Source organism: Diceros bicornis, chromosome 23 (genome assembly GCF_020826845.1).
Source record: "Diceros bicornis minor isolate mBicDic1 chromosome 23, mDicBic1.mat.cur, whole genome shotgun sequence".
Classification (NCBI taxonomy): Eukaryota; Metazoa; Chordata; class Mammalia; order Perissodactyla; family Rhinocerotidae; genus Diceros; species Diceros bicornis.
In genome coordinates, this window is record NC_080762.1 from 43439746 (window position 1) to 43465282 (window position 25537).

At 40.9% G+C, this 25537-nt stretch overlaps 1 protein-coding gene across 3 annotated transcripts in view; it reads left to right on the plus strand.

Moving 5' to 3' along the window:
* RRAGD (Ras related GTP binding D) overlaps nucleotides 1-25537 on the plus strand; it is a 46258-nt gene that overhangs the window by 19744 nt on the left and 977 nt on the right. Inside the window, exons 2-8 of one of the 3 annotated variants that reach the window (XM_058566639.1) lie at nucleotides 1742-2037; nucleotides 7817-8016; nucleotides 8852-8966; nucleotides 9977-10119; nucleotides 15312-15460; nucleotides 20788-20939; nucleotides 21678-24129. In XM_058566639.1, coding sequence (XP_058422622.1) covers nucleotides 1742-2037; nucleotides 7817-8016; nucleotides 8852-8966; nucleotides 9977-10119; nucleotides 15312-15460; nucleotides 20788-20939 — 1055 coding nt within the window. In that variant the 3' untranslated portion in view covers nucleotides 21678-24129. Of the gene's footprint in view, nucleotides 1-1741; nucleotides 2038-7816; nucleotides 8017-8851; nucleotides 8967-9976; nucleotides 10120-15311; nucleotides 15461-20787; nucleotides 24130-25537 lie in introns of those variants that run through there. The other 2 variants (XM_058566641.1, XM_058566638.1) reach the window with 2 other exon arrangements.

A 25537-nucleotide genomic window follows, 5' to 3' on the forward strand; every position in this document is an offset into this window, starting at 1 on the left:
CAACTTCATTCTTTTGCTTGTGGGTATCCGGTTTGTCCCAGCATCATTTGCTGAATGGGTCTTATTTTTAATAATCATCTTAGGTCCATGATCCCATTTAATTATCATAACAGCCCTATGAGATTTTTATTGTCATTATCAAACTTCATTTTATGGATTTTGAAACTGAGTCTCAAAAGCTAAGTATCTTGTCCAGGGTCTCAAAGCTCAAACCCCAGGTCTTGTTGACTTCAGAGCCTAACACTTAAGCACTAGGTGACACTTCCTTTGCTTCTGTGAAATGTACACGCTCTTGGTCAAGTAGGAATGCTGCTCAGACATTAAGTGGATGTCTAGGACTAAAGAACATTTTGGAACTAACACTGTATACTTCAAGAACAAAGACAAGAGAGAGCCCTGCAGGGTTTTAAGCTTTTACACTAATTCCTACTCATATCCAGTAATGCCTAATCCCTTTAGGACCCTTGGCAAAGGATGTTAGGATTGAATTTTTGTTACCAGGGACTAGAGTAACGCTGACTTAGAACTTTTCTGTGATGATGACGGTGTTTTATGTCTGTGCTGTCCAGTACATTAGCCACTTGCCAGATGTGGCTGTTATACCCCTGCAGTGTGGCTAATGCAACTAAGGAACTGAATTTTTTGTTGTTATTGTAAAACATACATAGCATACAATTTACCATTATAACCATTTTTAAGTGTACAGTTAGTGACATTAAGTAGATTCACAATATTATACAGCCATCACCACCATCCATTTCTAGAACTTTTTTATCTTCCCCAACCGAAACTCTGTACCTGTTAAACACTAACTGCCCATTCCTCTCAGCCCCTGAAAATCACCATCCCACCCTCTGTGTCTGTAAATTTGACTCCTCTAGGAACTTCTTATAGGGAGGAACTGAATTTTTATTTTAATAAATTTTAATTTAAATAGTCACATAAGGCTAGTGGCTACCTTATCGGACAGCGCAGGCCTAGAGCCAGGGTGGGCCTTGGAGAGGTGTGCCTCTCACAATGTTTACATCTGCTTTTTTTTTTTTTTTTATTTGGTGAGGAAAAGTGGCCCTGAGCTAACATCTGTGCCCATGCTCCTCTATTTTGTATGTGGGTCACTGCCACATCATGGCTTGATGAGTGGTGTAGATCCGTGCCCAGGATCCAAACCTGTGAATTCCGGCCGCTGACGTGGAGCGCGCAAACCCAACCACTGCACCACTGGGCTGGCCCCTTACGTCTGCTTTCTCACACAGTCTGAGTCTGAGCATCTAGTGCATGCCCACTTTCCAGGCCTTTGTGCCGTGTGAGGCGCTGTCCGGGGCGGGTAACTGAGAGAGATGTAACTCAAATAAACAAGCATCTCTTTAGGGCCTAGAGACTCTGACGATCTAGGCAAAGAAACACATTGCTCTGGAATGCTAAGGCTGGATTCTTTCCCCGACAGTCTGCTCCAGGAAGTCCGTGCTCTTCATACTTCGGATACCCTCTCGTGAGGTGGACTTGCATAAGTTTTCTGGCCCTCTGGGATGGTGTGAGAGGTGGTGAAACAGCATTTTTCAGTGTTTTGCACTTACTAAAAGCTGGCCCCTCAGTGAGTGGGGTGATGTCGTTAGCACTCTCCGTATTTGGGAAAGTAGGGCTGACTGTGAATCATAAATCACATCTGAGGTGGAAGTGAAACTCCTCTAATTAACCACTGTGACGGCGTCTCGCCCTCATTCTCGTTTTGTGGTTTCTCCAGTGCTGGACTTCAGTGATCCCTTCAGCACCGAGGTGAAGCCGAGAATCTTGCTTATGGGCCTGAGGAGAAGCGGCAAGTCGTCTATTCAGAAAGTGGTCTTTCACAAAATGTCTCCCAACGAAACCCTGTTCCTGGAGAGCACCAACAAGATCTGCAGGGAAGATGTTTCCAACAGCTCCTTTGTCAATTTTCAGATTTGGGACTTCCCAGGACAGATTGACTTTTTTGACCCTACGTTTGACTATGAGATGATCTTCCGGGGAACAGGAGCGCTGATATTTGTCATTGACTCGCAGGTAAAGCTCAGTCTCGGGGTGCAGTGGGCCTGCAGCACCCCCATAGGCAGCCCCTCCTCCCCCGTGTTCAAACAAGTTCCTTTGTGATGGTTTTGGTTTGGTTTTTGGAATCGAGAACAGGCCTTTCTACCAAACACGCGTTGCTCAGTTCGGGCTGTCAGGCTTTGCAAAGGAGAAAGGCTCCCTCCAGGCAGCCCTGGCAGCAGCGGCGTTAGGGGGCTGTGTGCGTCTCCGCAAACCATAGGCCTAGGAAACCCCACACATGGAGGGGACCATCATACAGGCCAAAGACTGCAGACATGTGTCCCCCCTCTGGTACTCTTGGCAGACATCTATAAAAGGTCACATCTGCAACGAAAGTGCGGATAAATTTACATTTTAAAATGTTTAAAATATTTGCTATGAAGATAAAGTTCTGTGTGAACATTTTTCTTCTGAAACAAATTATCGTAATGATTACTAGTGCACAATTGATTAAGACAGCATAAGTATTATGTATTTTATAGGTAACTAAATATAAAAAGTAAAATTTGAGATAACTATATCTCTTAAGAGGATAGATATTTTTCCACTTAATTTATGTATCTATGCTTGAATAAGACAGGATTTGGCATCAATTCCATTTTTGTCTTTTGTTTGTATAGATGTAAGCACTGAGAAACCTTGTTCATGTAAATAAGTAGGTGGATATGGGTTGTGTTTTGTGGCAGTGTCCGCTCAGTTATTTAAACTTCTTCCAAGTTATATCTGCTCAATTACCCAATTTTCTATCTCGAAAAATTTCTTTTAGTAGTTTATCAGTAGACATCCTGATTGTATCCTTCTTTTTCTTTGCTGAAAGCAGAGAACTGGGAACCCCTTGACTGGTGAAGAGCCCTATTACTCAGGCATTAGAGTCATTCAGTTGATCAGGATTCAGAACTAGTCGTCTGAATTGTGTCTTTGGCACTGGGTTTTATACTCTGGCCTTTCTCCTGTGAAGTGGGAGCAGGGCTGGTGGTTAAAGGAGGAGAGGAGGGAAGTAGGAGGGCCGCAGGTGCATCTCAGGCAGGTCAGTGTTAGGAACGAGTCCAGGCAGCAGGATGGGGCCTCTGACGCTCTTCAAACTGCCCCCCGTCCAAGTGCTCTTAGCAAGTGTCTGTGATGCACGGCCCAGCCTGAAAGCCCTCCCAAGGGCTCTCTTTTGCAGCTGTGGGGGAATCAAAGGCAACATGCGCTACAGGAATGCGCTAAACCAACTCTTAAGTCCAGGTCTTGCCGTTTTCCTGAAACTGTGGACCTACAATCAGACAGGTGCCCGAGCATCCCGGCCCTTCCCGGAGCCCCAGTGGTGTTAGGGAGGCAGGGCTGTGAAGACTGTTAGAAGTGATGGTTCTGAGCCCACACTTGGAAAACCGTTCTCTGAGAAGACTGCTTGTGCCTGAGAGCACCATAAATTCATTCACGGAACTAGGTGCCTGTTTAATATAGTAATGAAATTTTCTACTAAACCTTTTAGTTCCAAGCGACTGCACTATGTACTTCTGGTGTAGCTGTGGGAGCATGGCCATATGGTTAGAAGGGTTTCTTTCTTCCTTTTTTGGTGGGGTGGGGAGGGGGAGACTTTCAATTCCAGTGCCTGGTCCATGAACAGCACTGCCTCTCCTCCCACGGCCCGTCCAGAAATGCGAGCTTGTAGACATCTGCATCGGGTCCAGGGCCTGCTGTCAGTCGCTGCTTTCCTGGCTGTCCCACTTGTACTGACCTGTTTTCTCGCCCATCTGTGGCCTTGGCAGTCTCCCCTGCCTTCCTGCCTCAGATCTGCCAGCACCATAAATTAGGGAGCCTGGAGCCCGAGAGCAACAGCCGGGTTGTGTGCACGCTGCTACAGGGAAGGCAAGGCTCCAGCGATGTCACACTCATCTGTGTCTTCTGAGCGGCGTTTTCTCCCTAAGTCACACGGCCACTGTTTCTGTAGTTGAATTAGGTAGCAGCAGTGGTAGCGCTACCTACGGATAAGTAGATTCCAACTCGATGACTCATCCTTTGAAGACAGTGGCTTAGTAGGTCCTTACTTCAAGACTGTATGGGGCTACGTAGCACTTTGCATTTATGGAATTCAAATTCCCAGTGCAACTCTCTCTCAGGGGTTTGTAATATTGCTATAATGTGTCTAAAATAAGTATACTTGTGTCTTCTTCTTCTTCTTCTTTTTTTTTTTTTTTGCTGAGGAAGATTTGCCCTGAGCTAACGTCTATGCCAGTCCTCCTCTATTTTGTTTGTGGGTTGCCGCCACAGCATGGCCAGCAACAGATGAATGGTGTAGGTCCATGCCTGGGAACCGAACCTAGGCCGAGGAAGCAGAACGCACCGAACTTAACCACTAGGCCACGGGGCCGGCCCCTCACTTGCCTCTTTTTAAATTGCAGCTGTAATTTCGTTTTAATTTTACCTAAACACAAAAAAATGAACCTTTAATTTGGGTTGGTAAATGTGTTTTTGGTTTATTTTATTTCTTCGTTTGTTGGGGTTTTTTTAGCTATAGGGCAGAGAATGGTAGAAGAATGTTGGAGAAATCCATCTTTTTAAGTTACACTTTTAAAAAGCTAGGAAAAGAATTGTTGAGAGCTGTTATTTACTAAAAATCAGGAATGATTAAATAAGCAGTTTCAGAGTCTGTCTGATATACTTTCTATTGGAAGCAGACTGTAAAAATCAGCCTTGTGGGAATCTTTACATGATGTGATTACAAGCACTGAAATGAAAACCAAACTTGAGGGAAGTGTCCCAGCAGCACTTGAATGTCATCGCCTTTATTTCTAAGCAGTGCTCTGCTGGTCTGGCACCTAATATTTTTATTCTTCCGTGTGAATTCCTCACCATCACAGGATCGCCAGATAAATACATCACCAAGGAGAGAATGTGTCCTCACAGAATGCTGTAAAATAAAAGAGAATGAAAGCATCAAGGGTGATTTCCCGTGAGCTAAATGAGTGACACTGCCCGCCCCCTGGCAGAGCCCACAGAATGTACCACGTCCCCAGGGCCACCCTCGGCCCCTGAAGCCATTTCACATGTGCCTTGGGATCCAAAATAGAGTGTCTGTTGGCTTGACCCACGTGAGTGATTGTGACCTGCCTGTAATTCCTAGATCTAATTTTGGAATAGAAACTACGCAGCATATTTTTCCTTTATTTTTATTTGTTGTAGAAGATAATAACAAACACAGTAGAAAAAAATCATTCACAATCCCTCTGCTCTCATAAACCAAGTATTTTCTTCTTTTTAATGTCATTTTTAGTCCTGGCAGCTATATACCACTTCATCCATTTGTTGGTAATCAGACCATTTTACATGCTTGGCGGGGAGGTCAGAGCAGCAATTTCCAGTCTTCTGAGAGTGTGAGGCTCTTGGCATTGGCTGCTTTTGCTCACAGACCTCCCCTTAACTCGCCTCTTCAGTTAAAGACATAGGCAATAACACTTTTTTTAGATGTAATTTACATACAATAAAATGCACTCATTCTAAGTGCACAATTCAGTAAGTTTGACAAAGGTACACACCTTGTAACCACCTCACAATCAAGGTAGAGAATATTTCCACCACCCTAAAGGGTTCCTTTGTGTCCTTTCTCAGACGGCCACCAAACCCCAGCCACAGGCAACTGCTCATTTGCTTTCTGTCGCTATAGTAGAGTGTGAAGGATGAGAAAGACTCCATTTGCTGTTTTTCTCTCGTCATAGTTTCCTATTAGTATCTTTAATATTTTGATTTATCTAAAGACTAGGGATACATTTTTATTAATTCAGTTTGGGGAGTAGACAAATGCCAAAAACATCCCCCCTGTTTTAGTGGCTTTCTGTATTTATCCAGGTTTGGAGTCAGAATGGGGGGTGAAATGTCCTTTAAATTGTGTCCTGCAGATCCTTTCCCTTTTTTTGGTATAAAAACGAGACCTGTTCACACACTTTAAATTGGCAATAGTTAAGAGATCTGACAACACTGAGTGTTGATGAGGGTCTGGAGCATGGGGTGCTCTTACACATGTAGTCAAGTTCAAGGGGCTCATTCCTATGACCTGACAAGTCCACCTTCTGGGTAAGCCCTGAAAACTCACAAACAGGCACAAAGATGTGTACACGAGACTGTCCACGTTATCATATAGTTAGTGTCTGAACTAGCACATAACTGGAAACATCTGACTGTCCATCAGTAGGCAAATATATGGTAAATTATAGACCATCCATACAATGAAATTTTATAGAGCCATTAAAAGAAATTATGCACTAGAGTAATGTGCTTCAGCCTACGTGAATCTCACTAACATTATGTTGACTGAAAAAGGCAAACTGTAATATACATGCACCTTGATATTTCTGTAAATTTTAAAACAATGTGGATGAATTCTTGTATGTTGTTTAGGGATACATATGTATGTAGTAATATATAAGGAAATGAGTGAGAAGAAATGCTAAACTTGGGGTAGTGGTTACCTCTGGAGGGTGGAGGGTAGAGTGAGGCTGGGAGGATGGGGAGAAACACACAGGGCTTCAGTGTCCAGTGTTTGATTTCTTAAACAGAGAGGTGCATACACAGGTGTTCATTATGTTATTATATGAGTATCTATAGGAAGGAGAAAAAAATAATATTGTGTTATTTGGGGCAATTAATCTAGACCAGAGGTCAGCAAACTTTTTCTGTAAGGGCCAGATGGTAAATATTTTAGGCTTTGCAGGCTGTACTATCTCTGAGGAGTTTCCGTAGAGGAAAACCACTCAGCTCTGCCACGGTACCACAAAAGCAGCCATAGACCATCTGCAAACCAATGACTGTGGCTGTGTTTCAATAAAACTTTACTTACACACAACAGGCAGTGGCCCAGTTTGGCCTGAGGGCCATCGTTTGCTGACCTCTGCTCTAGACCAGTGGTGCTTAACATTTTCCCTCCTGGCTCCTTCCCCATCCTCCCAGTGACCCGTATCATGTTTTCATCTCTGACTGTTCATCACAGTTCACCAAGACACTCGAAATCTGGGAGCAGTAGTATCTCAGGGAAGGTCCTGGGTGGTGAGGGGTCATTTTCAGTTCATAAAACTGCAGCTCTGATCCTTCTGACTATCGTCAGCTAAATCAGCACTGCCTACAGCTACATTTTTCTGGCCTTTCTTTTTCATCTCTTTGTTAACAAAACTTAAGTTTTCAATCTTCCATTCTGTGAGAGCAGCTTTTATTTGGACTTTTGCAAAATATTTTTGGGGGTTGTACTCACATGGTTTTCAGATTAAGAGTGTATGTGGAAGAAAAAACATGGTCACTGTGAATTGAGGTGATGTTCAGGTTAATTAGCTTGACTGGGGGGATCATTTCACAATGTGTACGTACGTCAAAACGTCACATTGTACACCTTAAATATATGCAATGCTTGCTTATCAATCACACCTCAATAAAGCTGGTAAAAAAAAAAAGTGTTGGGGTCAGCCCAGTGGCGTAGTGGTTAAGTTACCGCATTCTACTTTGGCTGCGGCCCAGAGTTCATAGTTTCGTATCCCAGGTGCGGACCTACACACCACTCATCAAGCCACGCTGTGGTGGCATCCCACATGCAAAATAGAGGAAGATTGGCACAGGTGTTAGCTCAGGGACAATCTTCCTCAAGCAAAAAGAGGGAGATTGGCAACAGATGTTAGCTCAGGGTGAATCTTCCTCACCAAAAAAAAAAAAAAGTATATGTGGAAGGCAGCTTGAAAGGGTTCAGGAAGCAAAGCAGCCTCTCCTAACAGGCGCATGCCTTTGTTCCTAGGATGATTACATGGAAGCCCTGGCCAGGCTGCACCTCACGGTGACCAGGGCCTACAAAGTGAACACTGACATCAACTTCGAGGTGTTTATTCATAAAGTGGATGGTCTGTCAGATGACCACAAAATCGAAACCCAAAGAGATATTCACCAGAGGGCAAATGATGACCTTGCAGATGCTGGATTAGAAAAAATTCACCTCAGGTGAGAACAGAATCCCCTCGGGGTCACAGAAAAAAGGAAGTTTGGGGTCCAGAGTCACCACGAGTGGTTTGGCTTGGGCAGTAATTTACCTTTTTACCCTGTTTTGTGACATTGGGATAGTATTTGGGAAAAGCAGACTTTGCATGTGCTAGTTCTAATCTTTGGGAAAGGCAGCGGGGGTTTAAAAAAAATTTTTTTTAACGAATGGTCAAAGCTAAGGTTCTTTCCCCATGTGAAAAACACATAACATAAAACCCATGAACCTAATCCAGGGAGTTAATCGATGCTGAAGTTTATAGTTCTTGATAAATATGATAGTATCGATAATCATAAGTAATGGAGTGCTCCAAAAATAATCCGAATAGAAATAAGTGCAGAGGAAATCCACTTCTCTGTAATTTTTTGTGGAGTAGTATCTGCATCCTTCATTTTGCAAATTGGAAAATGAAACGATTAGATGCTTCTGTATCTATAATATAACTGTTACTGACCTAAGAGGCGTGTGTGAAGATGGTGTGGTGTGGATTCTCCCGCAGGAGGTGAGGAAGCCCGCCGGTATGGGCGTTTTCTGCTGCACTTTTAAGCTTTCCAGTCCAGATAGTCAGCAGACAGGAATGGGCACAGTTCTCGCTTTTTTGGGAGTTGGGCAGGAATGGCTTGTTAAGACGTGTGCATTTTTTACCAAGGTTGTTTTGAATTCTGAAGGAGGCTAGAATGTGTGTGTGAGAACTGGAGTAGACACAGAAGGAGGGTATCGGTGTTAGGACATGGCCTAAGCAATCTATTCCTCAGTTAACAAAGGGAAAAGATACTGAAATATTGTTTCCTCTTTCAGCTTTTATCTGACAAGCATATATGATCATTCAATATTTGAAGCTTTTAGCAAAGTGGTTCAGAAACTCATTCCACAACTCCCCACCCTGGAGAATTTGCTAAACATCTTTATCTCCGTAAGTAAATAATATCATCCTGTGAGAGTCATGTGCAGACTTTAAGAATAACATTGATCTTGTTTCTGCTTGCTCTTACAGCATTCCAAGGTCACTGAAGTATTATTTTTGAAGATTGCTCCTACATATTGTTTTAGGTCCTTTAAAATTTAACTCCTAAAACGGATTCTTGTACTTCACTGGTATAATTGGAGTGTTTATTCAAGTTGTAGGCAATCATTCACTGTTAATAGAGTCCTACCAGAGGTAGGGAGCATTAAAGTTGGTTTTAGCTATAAGATGTATATTGTTGAATATTTTTTTTTTTAATTTTATTTATTTATTTTTTCCCCCAAAGCCCCAGCAGATAGTTGTATGTCATAGTTGCACATCCTTCTAATTGCTGTATGTGGGACACGGCCTCAGCATGGCTGGAGAAGCGGTGCCTCAGTGAGTACCCGGGATCTGAAGCCCGGGCCGCCAGCAGCGGAGTGCGCACACTTAACCGCTAAGCCACAGGGCCGGCCCTTGTTGAATATTTTTTGTATATTTATCCTTATGAATGATGTGCTGGCTGAATGACTCCTAAAACCCATCAGCTCTAGGCAGGCTCCGCAAAGTAGAATTAAGGCAGACCTGTTGGTTGTACTCACATTTATCCTCACTGCACAATTTTTAGTTTGTTCGTTTAGAGTTTTAAAATTTAGTTTTTAATTTAAAATCAGTAAAATTAGTGTTTTTACTTGACTTTTTTCCTAACATCTCTAAGAGTCAGGAAACACTGCCCAATTTGTTTACCTAAAGTAAATAATTTGTGATAATTGATTCCAGTTTTCATTTGTTATGCAAGTCCATTATAAAGAAGTTTCTGACAGTGAGGTTTAAATTGTAATAAAATGGAACATCCTAAATTTTTATTAACTTAATTTTTTCTTGTTCATATTTTACACTGATGATGGTGTATAATTTTATGTAACCATGACATGGTCTGAAATGAGCTGTGACTTTAAGGCAGCATCTTTTTGTTTCAGAATTCTGGAATTGAAAAGGCATTTCTATTTGACGTGGTCAGTAAAATTTACATTGCAACTGATAGTACCCCAGTGGATATGCAGACCTATGAACTCTGCTGTGATATGATCGATGTGGTCATCGACATCTCTTGTATCTATGGGTAAGTAAGACTTCTTGAAGGCTACGATTGAGCCATCCTTCTCTTTCATAACCTTTGAGACATTTTACATTTACTTATTTGATTTTAATTCTTTTATTTTAAATGATTGAGATCTATAAATAAATATACCATTTAGCATGCAATAAAAATAACAGAAAATGCTGAGTAAATGCCTGGCATTGTGCTAATAATTTCATTGCATCCATTATATCATCTAATTCTCCACTATTCCATGAGGTGGGAATTTCTAACCCCATTTTACAGATTGGGAAGCTGAGAGTTAGAGTGGTTAAGCTTGGAACCCTGCTCACACTGTCAACAAAGGGCGGAACTAGAATTTGAACTTAAGTCTAACTGAATCCTGGTTCCTCTACTGAAAAATCTGTCATCGTATCATAATGTCATTTACACTTGGGAGAGACTAATAGGATCCTTGAATTCTGCATAAATATCTCATGTTAACAAGAGTTCTATTATCTTCTTTACTACAGTAAATAACTGCTAGGTTTTTTTTTTTAATATACTTTTGATTGTCTTCTGTTGTGGGCAGCAGAGAATTATAGAACTAAGCAAACAACATTACCTGTTTGTGACTATGGTCTTAACATTCTTAGAAAACAGAACTTCCTGTAGCCTTAAAATAATATAAAATAGACAAGGAGTGGGGAAAACTGATTGTGTTACCAGACACAGAAACAATTGCGCATAATTATAAATTTGCTGAATGGGTGTTGTACGGAGTGAATGGGTGTGAACTAGTTTGCCTGTCTTATTCAGACATCAGGTTGTATTGCATCTTATATCCTCATCCAGTCATTGGTGAGGTAAAGCTTTTGTTCATCTTCCTCTTTACTCACTGGCTGTGACCTGCCTTACACAGCCTCCTCTTCCTCCTCCTCCTTCAGCTTCTGTGAGAATCTCAGTCTCACCATTTCTCTCTTCCACTGGCTGAAAATCCTTTGCCCACTAGTTCAGATTCTCTCTGTTAGCTCTGTTACACACAGGTACACACACAGTCCCTTCTGTTATGAAATAGGGAAAGCGATACTTACCTCACAGGACTGTAGTGAGGGTGAAATATCGCTGGGCTCCCCCTGGTAGGCCCTGGATAAATGTAGCTGCCGTTATTATTATTAGTATAAACACTGCCATCTGGCTTTAGAAACAGAGCTTATTTCCCAGGATTACTGCCCTGCGGTACTCTCTTGTTTTTAAACTGTAAGTGGATGACCTTGAGTCATGGAAGCTGAATGTACCCTGATTACAGTCTAGAGTGCCGGGGTAATCAAATACAATGAACAGCACCGTTAATCTGGCACATATTCAATGAGATGCATAATCAGTATTTTGCCATATGGTAATTAGACATAAGTGGTAAGTTGTTCATGTGCATTATGTTAATCAGAGTCACTCTTACCCAGCTAAAACAAACACGGGGAGGGAGGGGCTGGGAGGCCGGAGCTGGGCCTTGCCGCCGGGTTGTTTTTCTGTGGTGGAGTGCAGTGTTCCTGAGAACCCACCTGGTTCAGTAAGAACCAGTCTGGGTCACAAATGGGACATGGGTTCTGGGGTTTCGTCAGACTGTTTGCTGGAGCAGCAGTGAGCCAGCCCGGTTAACCAGCAGGCGGCGGGCGGAGAATGAGGAAGCAGGCAGCCTGTGAGTGGAGGTCTGCTGCCAGGTCTCCGCTGCCCGGTGGAGACCAGCAGGCCCTAGAGGCGGGTGACCTGCTGCCTCGGCGGGTCTGCTCTGGAACTCAGCTGAGATTCTGCTCCGGCGGGCGGCTCTATGCGCACAAGCACGTGCACGCTTTCAAATACCTTCCATCTTCTTGTGTTTTATGGCTTTGTAGATGAGAACTTGAGTAATAGAACATAGTTGTTGCAGTTGTAAAACCCAACCAATTTCTACTTATAATATTTTTGTTCTTTTTTGTTTCTACTCTGTTTATTGTTTACTTTTTTCTTTTTTTTTTATAATTTTTATTTATTTATTTTTTCCCCAAAGCCCCAGTAGATAGTTGTATGTCATAGCTGCACATCCTTCTAGTTGCTGTATGTGGGACGCGGCCTCAGCATGGCCCGAGAAGCGGTGCTTTGCGCGCCCGGGATTGAACCCAGGCTGCCAGCAGCGGAGCGCGCGCACTTAACTGCTAAGCCATGGGGCCGGCCCAATGTTTCCTTCTTTTCTGATTATGAAAGTAATACATGCTCATTGCAGAAAATGCATGAAAGTATAAAGAATAAAATTAAAATAGGCCATAATCTCATCACCTAGAGATAGTCACTATTAACATTTTTATATACTTTATTCTTATTTCTGTGTGTAATTTTTAGGATAATGTGATAACTTTGTATACGTAATTTTAAATCCTGTTTTTTTTCATTTAACATTATCACCTAAGAATTTTCCTGTTATTAAATGCTGTTAATAAACAATGTTTAGTATCTATATAGTATTATATTTACTTGGAAATTTTAAATTCACCTTTCTCCATTGGGTAAAAAATTTTAATATTTCAGCTTACTGTTCTCAGAACATTACTTATAAGCAAGAGAAATTCAGTCTAAAAAACAGCTAAAAATACTGCAAAGAGCTAAGAATTCTGTTAAAGCATCTTTTACATCTGAGATCCAACACTTCTTAAAGATTTTTCTTTAATGTTTTTGTAGGTAATAGTGTTGAATCCTTTTCTGAAAAGCTAACTTTCACAATTTACTTTTTTTTTAAATTTTATTTATTTATTTATTTCCGCCAAAGCCCCAGTAGATAGTTGTATGTCATAGCTGCACATCCTTCTAGTTGCTGTATGTGGGACGCGGCCTCAGCATGGCCGGAGAAGTGGTGTGTTGCGTGCCAGGGATCCGAACCCAGGCTGCCAGCAGCGGAGCGCACGCACTTAACCGCTAAGCCACGGGGCCGGCCCTCACAATTTACTTTTTTTTTTTTTTTTTTTTTTTTTTTTTTTGTGAGGAGATCAGCCCTGAGCTAACATCCACCAATCCTCCTCTTTTTTTTGCTGAGGAAGACGGCCCTGGGCTAACATCGGTGCCCATCTTCCTCCACTTTATATGGGACGCCGCCACAGCATGGCTTACCAAGCAGTGCGTCGGTGCGCGCCCGGGATCCGAACCAGCCAACCCCGGGCCGCCGCAGCGGAGCGCGCGCACTTAACCGCTTGCGCCACCGGGCCGGCCCCTCACAATTTACTTTTAAGTAGCCATGTACATGCCAGTTGAAAATACTCTCAAAACTGAAAACCTACATTTCCTTAAAAATACTCTACAATTCAGACTTTTCATTTACTCTGGTTTGTCACACTACCCCTTTATGATATTTATGAGATTGAAAGCATTAACTCTGAAGTTAGTCAGATTAGTTTGAGGTCCTGGCTCTACCCCCTCGTCATCTTTTTTTTTTTTTGTGAGGCAGATCAGCCCTGAGCTAACATCTGTTCTAATCCTCCTCGTTTTGCTGAGGAAGACCGGCCCTGAGCTAACATCTATTGCCAATCCTCCTCCTTTTTTTTCCCCAAAGCCCCGGTAGATAGTTGTATGTCATAGTTGCACATCCTTCTAGTTGCTGTATGTGGGACGCGGCCTCAGCATGGCTGGAGAAGCGGTGCATCGGTGTGCGCCCGGGATCTGAACCTGGGCCGCCAGTAGCGGAGCGCACGCACTTAACTGCTAAGCCACAGGGCCAGCCCCTCCCCATCATCATCTTAGACCAAGTTACCTTATTTTCTCCCAGCCTCAGTTCCCCAATAGCTAGCTTAGAGGAGTCTTATGCCAGACAATGGGTAATGCATGGTAAGAACTAGAATGGTACCCATCACATAGTAAATGTTTAGTAAATGCTGGCTCTTATCTGCAAAAGTGATAAGGTTTAGCACCAGCTGAATTATTATGCTGTATTAATAAAGTTTAGCACAATTCCAATTAAGTCAGATTTCTGATCGATTATTCATAAATTTGGGAAGTAAAAATCAGGAAATGTATAGACAGTTTCACATAAGGGGGAAGGTACAGGGACATGCTCCTTTGCCTATGAGGAAAGGATATATAACTCTTCGGTTACATCAGTGTCTTCAGAGGTCCAGTTTTGGTCATTAAGGCCATAATTGTAATAATAATAATAGCAGTTAACATCCACTGTGCGTATGATGTGTTCTCAGCACTGTGCTCAGTGCTGTATGTGTATTATTTCATTGCATTAGGAAACTTTGAAGTAATTACTGTTAGTATGCAGAGGAGGAAATTGAGGCTCAAAGAATTTACTCAACTCGCCAAGCTCACATAGTAAGTGAGACAGCTGGGATTCAAATCCAAATCATCTGTGTCTGCAGGCCACACCTTTTCTTAACTAGACCAATATATTTATTTAATTTTTTATTTTGAAAAAATTTCAAACCTGTAGAAAATGTGCAAGAATAGCACAATGAACTTCTGTATACCTTTCACTGGGATTCACCAGTTTCTATCATTTTGCATGTTTGTTCTCCCTCTCTCTTTCTAATACGTATTGTTAGTTTGTTTTTGCTGAACCATTTGGGAGTAAGTTCCAGACGTTATGATTTGTTGATCCTAGCTGCTTGAGCATCTATCTCTTAAGAACAAGGACGTTGTCTTACAGGACCACGGTTTAATTATCAAATTAAGCATGTTTAACATGGCTACATTACTCTATTATCTAAAATATAGTCCATATTCAAATTTTACCAATGGTCGTAATTCCATCTTTTAGTGGTTCTTTCCCCTGATCCAGGATCTAGTCCAGCATTTGGCTGTCTTATCTCCTTGGGCTTCTTTCCTTTGGAACTGTTCTTTGGCCCTTCTCGGGCTTTCGTCAGACCATGCTTTCAGCAGCCTGGTCATTCTGTCACCAGAACACAGGAAGCCTTGTGGGCTGCGGCGAGGAGAAGACCTAACTCCATCCCTCACCTGTGTTCCTCAGGTGCCTGGAGAGGTGCCCAGCTGCCGTGACAGCCGCTCATGGTGTCAGTAGGAAAGTGACTGTCATACACTGTGTACATTCTCGTGATTGCGTGTTTCTGAGCTCTTTTGCTGAAGGCACTGAAAGTGTAAACTCCTTATCCATATGATTGTCATTCTGTGTGTTAAAGCTCGTCTCCGTCGCTGGGTTACATAGTCTTTTCTCAATGGTCAAATCTGTTTTGGTTTCTATCCCCATTTAGTCTCAAAGAAGATGGAGCAGGAACCCCCTATGACAAGGAATCAACAGCCATTATAAAGCTGAATAATACAACAGTTCTTTATTTAAAAGAGGTGACAAAGTTCCTGGCTCTTGTTTGCTTTGTCAGAGAGGAAAGCTTTGAAAGAAAAGGTAATTTTTTTGTGTGATTTAAATGAAGCATTTTAATTCAGATGAATACTGCCTGTACTGCTTGTTGAATGTGGGTGGAAAGCAGCATCCTCCTTGAGGTTTCCAGACTTGAGTCACAGGCCCCCTCGGCTCCTGCACACAGCAGTCAGTCTTTTGGGATCCGTGAACCAGCCTGCCCTCTAGTGGTGCAGCTGCCGTGAGGTGCAGTGGAACCAGACGATCCTCCCAGGGGGCCTTAGCTCTTCTGGGAGTGGAGCTAGTGGGGGCGTTGTTGCCAGGCTGTAAAGTCTCCTAGCAGGGGGAGGGCTCCCCAGCCTACGGGGAGGGCTGAGGCCTCCCTCTTGGTCCACACCTCTAGAAGGTCTTAGGGACGGTGTGACCTCTTGTTTCCCCTCAAGTAAAGGAGAGGATGACAGGACCCGTGCAACATTAAAGCTGGAGGGTATTAACTTCTGTTCAGCTTTCATACATTAAGTCCTCAAAATAAGGGATAGTATCACGATTCGAAAAAGGGAAGACATGAATATGCTTAATAACATCACCACATATCCTTTTAGGACCGAATTTTGTTTTATTTTAAAACAAAAGCAATTAACCTCATAAACACACTCATTTTCCCCCTACTATATAAACTGGGAAATACCAGCTTACTGATGTGCCTAGGGTTTTTCCTAGTAACTAGGGTATGACTTGCCAATTTTTTGGGTAAAAAATTCCTAAGAAAGTGGCAATAGTAACATTTACTGAAAAAGCCTTTTTTTCTTTATAAGCGATGCATGTTCATTATAAAAATACTTTGAAAATTTAGGAAAGTATAAAGAACAAAATAAGACCACTCAATTTCAGCATCTAGAGTTAAATGCCATGTTAAATTTCTGGGATTTTCTTTCTCCCTCCTTTCCTCCCTCCCTCCCTCCCATCTACCCTTCCTCCCTTCCAACAAAAGTGGGGCCATATTGTCTCTATAGTTTTATATCTTGTTGTTTTCATTTATTTATATCATGAAAATTTTCCTAATTCATTGACCATGAAAACATAATTTAGATTTTTATTGTTTCTTCTTATCACAAAAGTAATAGATTCATTTAGAAAATTTAGAAATAACAAATAAGCAGAAAAGAAATAATTATTGATAAAATTTTCACTCAGATAATCACTCAACATTTTCTGCATAACTTTCCAGCTTTTCTCATATATATAATATATATATATACACATATAAACTATGGGATTGTATGATAAATACTCCTTTATAACCTTCACTTAAATTATTACAGACATCTTTTCAGTTCACTAAATCTTTTTTTACCACATCGTTTTAATGATTGTGTTAGATTCTTCTAGTGTTAGAAATTTACATTTTTTCTAGATTTTGATGTTTATTAAATAATTTATGAGGACCTTCTTTGCACTAAATATTTGTGTACATTTTTGGTTATTTCCTCAGGAAAAACTTCAACAAGTAGAATTACTTAGATCAAAAAGTAGGCGCGTTTTGGTAGCTTCTAATGCATATTACCAAAATGTCCTTCAGAAAGATTTTGAGTTTATGCTACTAAGAGAATATGAGTATGTCCATTTTGCTGTATTCTTATCAATATTGGGGTTTTGCATTAAAAAATTGATCATTGAAAACTATATATCACTTAAATTTACATTTCCTTGCTTCTTAGTGAAGCTGTGTATTTTTTCTGTATTTACTGTTACCAACCAAATTGCCTTTTGTGTCCTTGGCCCTCAAAACTTTTAATTAGATGGTGTTAATCTTTTACTCCTTATTTTCATCTTGTTGAAAGGAAGAACAGGTTATGTAATAGATTCATGGAATTTTGACGATAGGCAGGACCATATCTTGTTTCACCCTCTTAATTACAGATGATTTTACCCAGACCTGGGACATTTAAGTGACTTTCTCCCAAGGTCACACCACTAGTGTAGGGCCGTCAGGGCTCAAGATTCCCAGGCTTCTCCCTATATAGAGTCAGTTGTGTATATTGTGTGTTAAACCATTATACATATATTTCCTTGGTTAAAGATATTTCTAGAATTTATATTTGGTGTTGATTTAATATATCATGTTGATTTTGGAAGCTTAGGAAAATAAAAATAATGCAAATAATACAACTACAGCCCCAATACCACGTAAGGTGGCAGCAGGTCCTATAATTTAGGGCACGTTAGAATCAACCTAGAGAGCTTGTTTATTTTGAACTGATTTTAGACTTAACAGAAAAGTTGCAAAAATAATATATAGTTTACATATATTCCTCATCCAGCATCCCCGAATGTTAACATCTTACATTCTGTGGTACAGTTATCAAAACTAGGGAATTAACATTGGTATAATACTCAAAACTACAGACCTTATTCAAATTTCACCAGTTTATCAAAAAATGCCCCTTTTCTGTTCCAGGATCCCAAATTGATTTAATTGTTATTTCTCCTATTCTCCTCCAATCTGTGATAGTTCCTTGTCTTTCATGACCTGGACCCTTTTGAAGACTACTGATCACTTATTTTGTAGAATGCCCCTCAAATTGGTTTGGTTTGTCTGATGTTTTCACACAGTTGGAATGAGACTATGCACTTTGGCAAGAATACCACACAGAAATGATATTGTGTCCTTCTCAGTGCATCATATCAAGTGGTTCAAGATGTTGATATGTCTTGTTACTGGTGATGCTGACCTTGATTTAGTTAAGGTGGTATCTGCCAGGTTTTTCCACTGGAAAGTTCCTCTTTCCTTTTGTAGTTAAGACTTTTCTTTCTTTCTTCTTCTTTTTTTTTTTTAGGAAGATTGGCCCTGCACTAATATCTGTTACTGAGCTTCCTCTTTTTCTTTTTTTCCTCCCCAAAGCCCCAGTACATAGTTGTATATCATAGTTGTAGAGTTGTGGCTCTTCTGTGTGGGACGCCGCCTCTGCATGGCCTGATGAGTGGTGAGTAGGTCTGTGCCCAGGATCTGAACCGGCGAATCCCAGGCCACCGAAGCGGAATGCATGTACTTAACCGCTACGCCACCGGGCCGGCCCCTAGTTAATACTTTCAAACTATGAAAATCCTGTTTCCCGTCACACTTTTTCCCACTAATTTTAACACCCATCTATGGTTCTGGAAATAAATGGAAGCAGGGATTTATCATGTGGATCTTTGGTAAGTTATTGCTAAACCACCTAGGTGGGATCATCTCTGAGAATAGGCAGATTTTGCAGAATTTATTAAACTTACTAGAAACCTAGGTATTAGTTTTAATGTTATAACTAAGAAATGTAAATAAATAGGCAGTGTTTAGCCCCATCATGTTAAACCTGTGTGCTTTTTAGGGTGACTAACCATCTCCATTTGCCTGGGACAGAGGGGGCTCCTGGGACAGGAGACCTTCAGTACTGAAACTGGGAAAGTCCCAGGAAAACTCCAGCTATCAGGAAATTGTCTTTAAAAAGAAGTTAATGCTTAGAAGTGCATGGAATAGCTTGATTTGTTTTTGTTGCTTTAATCTCGAGTGTTGTTGAGGCCTGTTGGTGCTGATAATTACTTGTTGATTAGCTTTTCCTCACGTTGGTCTCCTTCTGAGTTTTCATTAATGATCTCTGTCACTGCTTTGGCAGAAAGCAGAGGATTGAAAGCAGATGTGTGGTTCTCAGCCTTGGCTGCACATTATAGGTATCTTGGGAAGGGAGGCGGTTAAAAAAGTACGAACACCTGGGTCCTCCTCCAAACAATTAGAATAGAATTCCTGGGAGAGGGGCCTGGGGTTTGTTAACTTTTTAAAAGTTCCCTGGATGTTTTTCATGTGCAGCTAGAGTTGAGAACCGCTGAACCAGAGAAGGATGTTGTGGGACCATCATGCAACTGTGTATGGTAGTGAAGATAGTGCTTATTCTGTTCATGTGCCTGTTCCTGTATTTTCAACTACCTTTAATGAAAGGGTTGAAATAAACAGCACACTCTGTATGAATGCTTACTTCCTTTAAAAACCTCAGTTGTGAATTTTCAGTTTTACTTTTAAAACTCCAAATGCAGCAAGATTGCTGTTACATGTAAAAAGTGCAAAGATGAATAAGTTAAGATTTGTCAGGAACTATCAGTAGGCTGTCTCTGAAATTTCCCAAGTATTGGATTGTACCCTTCTCATTGAGCCCGAGTCAAGCTAAGCTTTCTTCCTAAGGCAGTTGGTTGTGCATATTATAGGGAGAGAATTGTGAGGTTGTTCTCACATCTCATATCGAAATTCCCCCTAAAAAAGATCATTTCTTTGCTCCTTGTTTATTTCTTATTACTTTCCCCCTTATTGTCCCTTGGCCTTTTCTGGAGGAAATGCACCTGTGGTCACTATTGATGCACAAGCAGCAGGAGTGCCACTCAGGGCTTCCTGCTCCTGGAACCTGAGACGGCGTTTCCTGCCTCCAGTTCACTTGCAGTTAGTTGTGTGACTCCTTTGAAGAATTTCACTCCTTGGGTAGAATCCTAATTCTTTCTTTGGTTGGGGCACTGGAAGCATCACCTGAGTGGATGGAAGTAATTGTTGGGCTAATTATTTTAATAAGTGTAAAGATAGTAAATAGAACCAACTGCCTTATCCTAATGGGTGTAAACATAATGTTGCTCACAACACTTTTATGAATTAGTGGTGATGATGAAAAATACACTCAAGACTTTGGATTGTCTTTTATTCTATTTTTGTACTATTAATTTCTGAAAACACAAGAAGATTCTCCCCTACTGTATCTCCATTTAAAATTTACTTAATATTGAAAAACCGAGAGTGTCATTGGTTGTTGGATTCCTGAGCTCGGAGTTGACCTGAGGTGGCTGTTACCACTCTAAAATCAAGGACTTGGTTTCCCCAGGGCTTTATGACCATGGCTTAAATATAATAGATATTCAGTAAATATTGATTGATTACTTGATTGATACTGTGGCTTTGAGCTCAGTCGCACTCCAAGTCAGGGTCTGCCTCCACTCAGAGTCAATTTAATAATGCCTTTTGGGGGAAAAATAATAATAAATATTTCGTTGAAGATATATCTTAATTGTAAGACATCTATTTCTGAAGGGTTAAAAAATTATGCAGTTCAGGTGGTTCTTCAACTCTTTTGGGTCATAGACACCTTGAAAATGTGGTATATACTCTGAAACCTTTCCTTAGGAAGAAATAGACATTCACAAGACTTTGCCTGCAATGCTGCAGACCTCCCATGGAAATCTGTGGACCTTATGTTAAGGCCGCTCCTCTACTGCCCCCTACTGGCTGGTTTTCGCCATGGCAGACGTGAAAAGAATTATTCGTGTATGATGTTTCTAAATATTTTTGTTTTCTTCTCCAGGGCTTATTGACTATAATTTTCATTGCTTCCGGAAGGCCATCCATGAAGTTTTTGAGGTGAGAATGAAAGTGGTGAAATCGCGAAAGGTTCAGAATCGGCTGCAGAAGAAAAAAGGAGCTACCCCCAATGGGACCCCTAGAGTGCTGCTGTAGGTGAGGTTTCAGGAACATCTTTTGAAATCAGATCTTTCAATGAGGCTGCTGCGCTGTGTTGCACTAGAGGAAGAGGAAGAAGGAGATTGGGACACATGACCTATATTTGTTGTAAAAAAAAAAAAATTCCTGCAACCCTCTTGATCTTCTCTTTTTTAAATAAAGTAAGCACTTTGAAGCAAAAACTTGTATATTAACAATGAAGTGGAATCCACTGTAATTTCATTACCTAATTGTAAACTTTTATGGTCTGTAGTCAGGAAAATCCTGTGTGAGAACTGCCAGGAACTGTATATATTTTGCACTTTTTCATGTTTTTTTCTCATTGGACTAAACTTTGATAAAACAACTTTTCTAAGCTTTTTTCTGTACTTGGTGTTGAGGACATGCATAGTGTCTGTATATGGCAATCAGAAATTAATCAAAAAGCGATGCATTGGCAATGACTTTATAAATTTGGGGATCTTTGCTACCAATTGTTGAGAAAAATCATTTTTCAGTGAGCTGGAACAGATTGGGGCGGCAAGCTCCAGGAGCGATAAGAACTGTCCTCTGTTTATAACTGGCATAAACAGTTTTGTAGAATAATATTAGTACCAAACTAATCTAGAAATTTCTATAGCCGTGGCAGTGCTTCCCTACTCAACAGTTTTTACGAAGCTCTTTACCTCAACACACATCTCTATAATCACTTTATACAGAGGGGTTATTTATTTTTGCTGCATTACCGTTCTTTAGAATCTTTGGGACCAGATTTCCAAGATGGTGCCTATCACTGGAGAAAAAGAAGAATGTTGCTGAATTGCAGGGTTTCTGGTGGCTTTTCTGTGCCCGCTGCCAGGCTAAAAAGTCACATCAGAGGCCACATCGTTTCCCAAATGTAGGTGATTGACAACTGCAGATTTAAAAATATATATATACAATTCTGTATGTTTGCTCCCTGTGAAATGGGCTTGTTATTGTGCATCATTTAAAATGTTTATTTAGGACTGTTTTTTTATTGCTCTGTGACCACAAGGAATGTCTCAGATCTCTACCACAGAGCCTAATCCTGGTGGGCATGTTTGTCACCTCTGAGTCTCCTCGTCTGTGACAGTGTGCCTTGTGGACTCTGCCTGTTCCCACCTTATGATGGAACTAGAGCTCAGCTTGCCAGCAGCATGCTCTGCACAGCTGAAAAGCCTTCCTGAAAACTTCTAAGGCTCAGTGGAAGAGGATGGCCAGAGGAAACGTTACAGTTAACTATGTATTTGTTTCTATGAAATTCTTCCACTTAATGTTTATTTTAGGCTAATAGCAAGTTAAAGGACTGCTAAATCAACCCTCATCCCAAACCATTCCCCGTACATAATTCTAGGTCTATCCCCAGGGTCAGTGCCCTAAGGCGTGCTGTGGGTATTAGAAAAAAAAATTTTTTTTAGCAGAGCCTCGTAGGGATATCACAGCTGGTCCTAACAAACTGTCTCAAGTTCCTAAAGCAACTTGTCCTTGAAACTATCCCACTTCTGTAGCTTCTTTCCATCCTCTCTCCTTCCTCTCCCCATGTCCTATTCCTTTGAGGCTGGTAACTGAAGTTTAAGATGGTAGCTGATTGGGGTTTAAGGTTTGAGACCTCCCAAGGGTCTGTGCATTTTAGAAGGAAATTTCTAAAAATGAAGGCGCCCTAACTCCCTTCCTCATGATTCCTACTCAGAAAGCCGGGTAGTGGGAACCCAGGGTTCCAGGGAGGTCTTTTCCCTAATTTCCAGACCTACACCCTGTTAGACCTTTGCCAACAGGCCTGGGACATGTGGGTTGTTCTTATAAACCTAATTCTCTAATATTTTTTACACGGTGTTTCTTTTTGAATAAATAAATAAAGAATCGCTTTTCTAATGCGACTTTATCCTCAAGATAGAGACATCTGCCTATCTGGTAAATCACACGTTACTTAAGTATACATATTATTGTAACCAGGTGGAGCTTCCATTTTTAAGCTGGGTATATGATGGGTTTTTGTTAAAATGTGCCTTAAAAGCCTATTACTTCAAGAGCAAATGATTCTTTGGGGGAAAGGCAAAATTAATGCTATGGCATAGGACCCAAGTTCGTGGTAGTAAGTGCACTCTGATTAATCACACACTAGTGTATAGATTACTGCCTCAAACCTGTAAGCACGGCAATGACCTCTTAGTTAAAGAGAGGTGTAGGAGTTACGTCTAAGTGTTCAGTTTTTGAAGTCTGTGCTATTGGAATTACAAAAATCTCTTCTATTCCTTTTGCATTTTATTTTTGATATGGGACTTAGCTTACTGTGATGTGTATGGCCCCGTTTAGGCCTCAAATCTAATGCTATAAATACAAAGTCCAAATACTTGGCTACAGCGACTGGTCTGGAACAGTTTTTGCTACTTTTCAAAGGTTAAGAACTTGACCTACAGGTTTCTAGGGCAATTAGAACTTCTGTGTGGAGGTGAGACTCTGGGAATTACTATCCTTGGTTATTTTCAGAGATGTAGATTAGTGAGCATGAGCAGGGTAAGAGTGGTTTTGAAGGAACGTGAGTCAAAAACTGGTTGACATTCATGGACAGTGTTATTTTATGAACATAATATATTTTGGACCCTTAAATATAAAACGACTGAAAACACAGCAATATTGTCATATACGGGTTACATGCTCACTCTGTTTGAAACATACTCCGGAAAAACAGCTGAACCGTCTTGATTATTCAAGTACAGTATGCATTCAGTGTATATGGACTGGATATAATTTGTAATCAAGTATGGTATTACGTTTTACTTTAAGCTGTGTGTCATTTATGACCCTTGTTAAACCATTGCTTTCAAGAATGTTAACTGCCAATTTAAAAGTGCATGTGATGCGCTCATGATTTGGTAAGGATCTCTTCATTTTACTTCAGGCGTATTCATAACTAATCTTTCTGGGAGCGGAATGGACTCTTTAGTGAAGAGGAAGCCAGGTCTTTCATATTTGTGGGGTTGTTCACCGTACACACACGTTGCTGCTTCATTGGCCCTGGTGGGTCCCTTGAGTAAAATGTGTTTGTCCTGCTCAACCAGCTCTCATTTTATGGAAAGGAGGATAAAGTGCTCTATTTAAATTGGATTTGCTTTTATTTTTTTTACACCCTCTTATCTTTTACTTTTTTTTTTAAACCCTCCAATCTCCCCACATTTTTGATGGGGACATGCCTGCTTTTTTTTTTTTTTTTTCATGTCTCATATAGCAGACATTTACTGAGCTATTATCAGAAAGAAGAATATACACAAGTCAGTTGGGAAAGAGGTAAAACTAAATGAAAAAAATGCTGATTTACAAGCAAAAATCCTTTCTGTCCACATTCTCTATGGACATGCCTGTTTTGACTATGGAACTGTTATTTCAGTAAACTTCAGGTATTAATTCTTGCTAACTCTGGCTCTAATCCCCAGCCATCTGGAAATTCTTTTCCTAACAGTCCGCCTTACTGTTCCTTACTTGCTTGGTGAGAGTCCACCCTATAATGACTTTTACAGATCCCCTAAAAGTTCTCAGAGAGGGCCAGCATTAGATGTTACAGCTTATATATGAAATCCTGTTTCTGACTGGAAAACCTGATCCGAAATAATTATTTCCAAGATTCTTTCTTTTTTTGTGTGTGAGGAAGATTAGCCCTGAGCTAACCTCTGTGCCCATCTTCCTTTACTTTATATGGGACGCCGCCACAGCATGGCTTGACAAGCAGTGCGTTGGTGCGCACCCGGGATCCAAACCTGCGAACCCCGGGCCGCCACAGCGGACCGCGCGCACTTAACTGCTACGCTACCGGGCCGGCCCTCCAAGATTCTTAATCAGTGGTGATGTTGAGTTTAGGAGAAAGAAAATGTTATCTTTAACAGAATTATTTAATAATAATAAATATTGATTGAGTGCACACAATATGCCACACACTACTCTTAAGTGCTTTTACATGACTTATAAATCCAAGAGGCAGGTACTATTATCACCTGTATTTTACAGATGAGGCAGCTGAGGTCAAAGAGAGGAAATAACTTGGTCAAGATCTAGTGAGACACAAAGTCCAGAGTCTGACTCGAGTCCACCCTCTGAACCCTAAGCAGCCTCACCACATATCCCCTTAAACGCCCTCCTTTCACAAACGTGAAGAGAGTGACTTCAAGTTTAGGATTTATTGCTGCATGGGCTTGTGAAGGCTGAAATGCTGGGATATATAAAATACCTGTCCTTACGCAAGAATCAATAGGAGCAGTCTTCTAAATGTATTTTACTCAGAGAAGAAAGTCAACAAAGATTGTTTCTTTCTTCCTAATCCATTAAATAACTCTAGTGCCCAAAATAATATTAACAGAGACTGTTTAAATATCATAAGAAAATTTAAATGCCTTTTACAGCCGTTTGGTTTTCTAAGAAGCAATAGTATATCAAACTGAGAAAAGACAGAATAAGCCTTTGATCTTAGCTGTATTCAACCTTTTACCTTGAATTTTGTTGTGTTTTTTTTTGTGAGGAATATCGGCCCTGAGCTAACATCTGCCAAACCTCCCTTTTTTTTTTTTTTTGCCGGGGAAGACTGGCCCTGGGCTAACATCCATGCT